This window comes from Pelophylax lessonae, assembly GCF_965119305.1.
Source record: "Pelophylax lessonae genome assembly, chromosome: 9".
Classification (NCBI taxonomy): Eukaryota; Metazoa; Chordata; class Amphibia; order Anura; family Ranidae; genus Pelophylax; species Pelophylax lessonae.
In genome coordinates, this window is record NC_138776.1 from 29,956,355 (window position 1) to 29,958,115 (window position 1,761).

At 39.2% G+C, this 1,761-nt stretch overlaps 1 protein-coding gene across 1 annotated transcript; it reads left to right on the forward strand.

Moving 5' to 3' along the window:
• Positions 1-208: 208 nt before the first annotated feature.
• Positions 209-1,153, forward strand: LOC309562461 (olfactory receptor 1J21-like; the record flags this gene model as incomplete). The annotated part of the gene is made up of 1 exon (XM_082266691.1): positions 209-1,153. The coding sequence occupies one exon, from the start codon at positions 209-211 to the stop codon at positions 1,151-1,153; it is 945 nt and encodes a 314-aa protein (XP_082122817.1).
• Between the last annotated feature and the right edge of the window lie 608 nt (positions 1,154-1,761).

Here is a 1,761-nt window from a genome sequence, read left to right on the forward strand (position 1 = left end):
TCAGGGAGCCCTGACACCCTAACTGAATAAATCACAGCCCTGCTGTTAGGCAGACAAGGCCCACTATACATTTGCCTAGCAACTACCCGTAGGGTGCTACACTTATGTATGGCAACTAGAACACAGTGGTTTATGTATGGCAATTAGAAGTGGTAAATAAATGAAAAAAGTAAAAACAATATTTTCTTTTTTTTTCCAGGCAAGGAAAATGGAGGAATGCTCGAACAGTACAGAAAAAGTGTTCTACATTTCAGCCTTTGCCATCTCTAAAACTGGACAATGTTACCTTTTCATTGCAGTTCTATGGATGTATCTGATGACTCTCCTTGGAAACATGACCATTGCTCTATTGGTGTGTCTGGTTCCCCAGCTCCATACTCCAATGTATTTCTTCTTGAGTAATCTTGCTATTACTGATGTTATATATGTTTCAGTTACTCTTCCAAAACTTCTCTCCATACTCCTAACACAGGACCATTGGATGTGTTTCTCCGCTTGTATGACTCAGGTGTACTTCTTCTCATTGTCAGCTGGTTGTGATATATTTCTACTGACCTCCATGTCCTATGACCGATATATAGCGATCTGTAAGCCATTGCAATATTCCTTACTCATGAGTAAAGATGTCTGCATTAGACTGGCTCTGTTCTCTTGGCTTATATCTTTAATTAATTCAATAATCAATGTGTTATCCACATCTCTTTTATCTTTCTGTCTGACACAAAAGCTTGACCATTTCTTTTGTAATATAAAAGATCTTTATGCAATAACCTCTAGTGATGCTACAAACAGAAACATATTCCTGGCATGTCAGGATGTACTGTTGGCATCTTTTCCTTTTTTGCTTATCATGACCTCCTACGTATTTATCATCTCCACCATATTAAAAATGAATTCCTCAGAGGGACGACTGAAAGCTTATTCCAGTTGTACCTCCCACCTCACCACAGTAATATTATTCTATGGTCCAATCATTATATTGTATGGCAAACCAGAATCTGAAGGTTCCAGGGAAATGGACAAGTTGCTGACCTTGCTTTATACAGCACTGGTTCCAATGCTCAACCCGTTTGTCTACACTTTAAGGAACCAAGATGTTTTGAATGCTATACGAAATATAAAAAGGAAGAGGAAACTGACTTTCCTGAAATAATATATTTCAAAAGTTAACTAATCTATTTTATCAGAGCCAATCTAAGTCATCTGTTCCATCAGCTGTTAGAGGAAGGATGGACCTCTGAGGAGGAGTTCTTCCCCTTAAGCCTGGGGGAGGGATTGCACTCATGGAGGCTTGTGAATACTAGAATGTTTCCAGCAAGTCCTCTTACCGGAAAACTTAGACCCTCAAATTATAGAGTGATCGTATAATCATGTGACATAGATCTATCCGCAACTCAGCACTGAACATCAGGTAGAACTGTTCACATCAACCATCAATGTGCTGTACATGTAGATTCAAACGAGCAGCTTCACAAGGGTACATTAGCGCCAGGTCCTGATTCATGAAATCACCAGTGTAATAAACATAAAACTCCCACAGTGAAGCACGTTAAGAATAGATTAAAAGGTTTTACTAAGAATGTACTTACAAACATCAGGTAAAAACAGGCATTCAAACAATTCGATCAAAATCGCCACTGCTAGTATCGTGCTTGAGTCATACATCAGGTCCCACCTAACATGTTTCTTCATCAGCAGACATCAGAGGCGATACAGCTCATTGATGGTTGATGGGAACTGTTCCACGTTATGTTCAGTGCT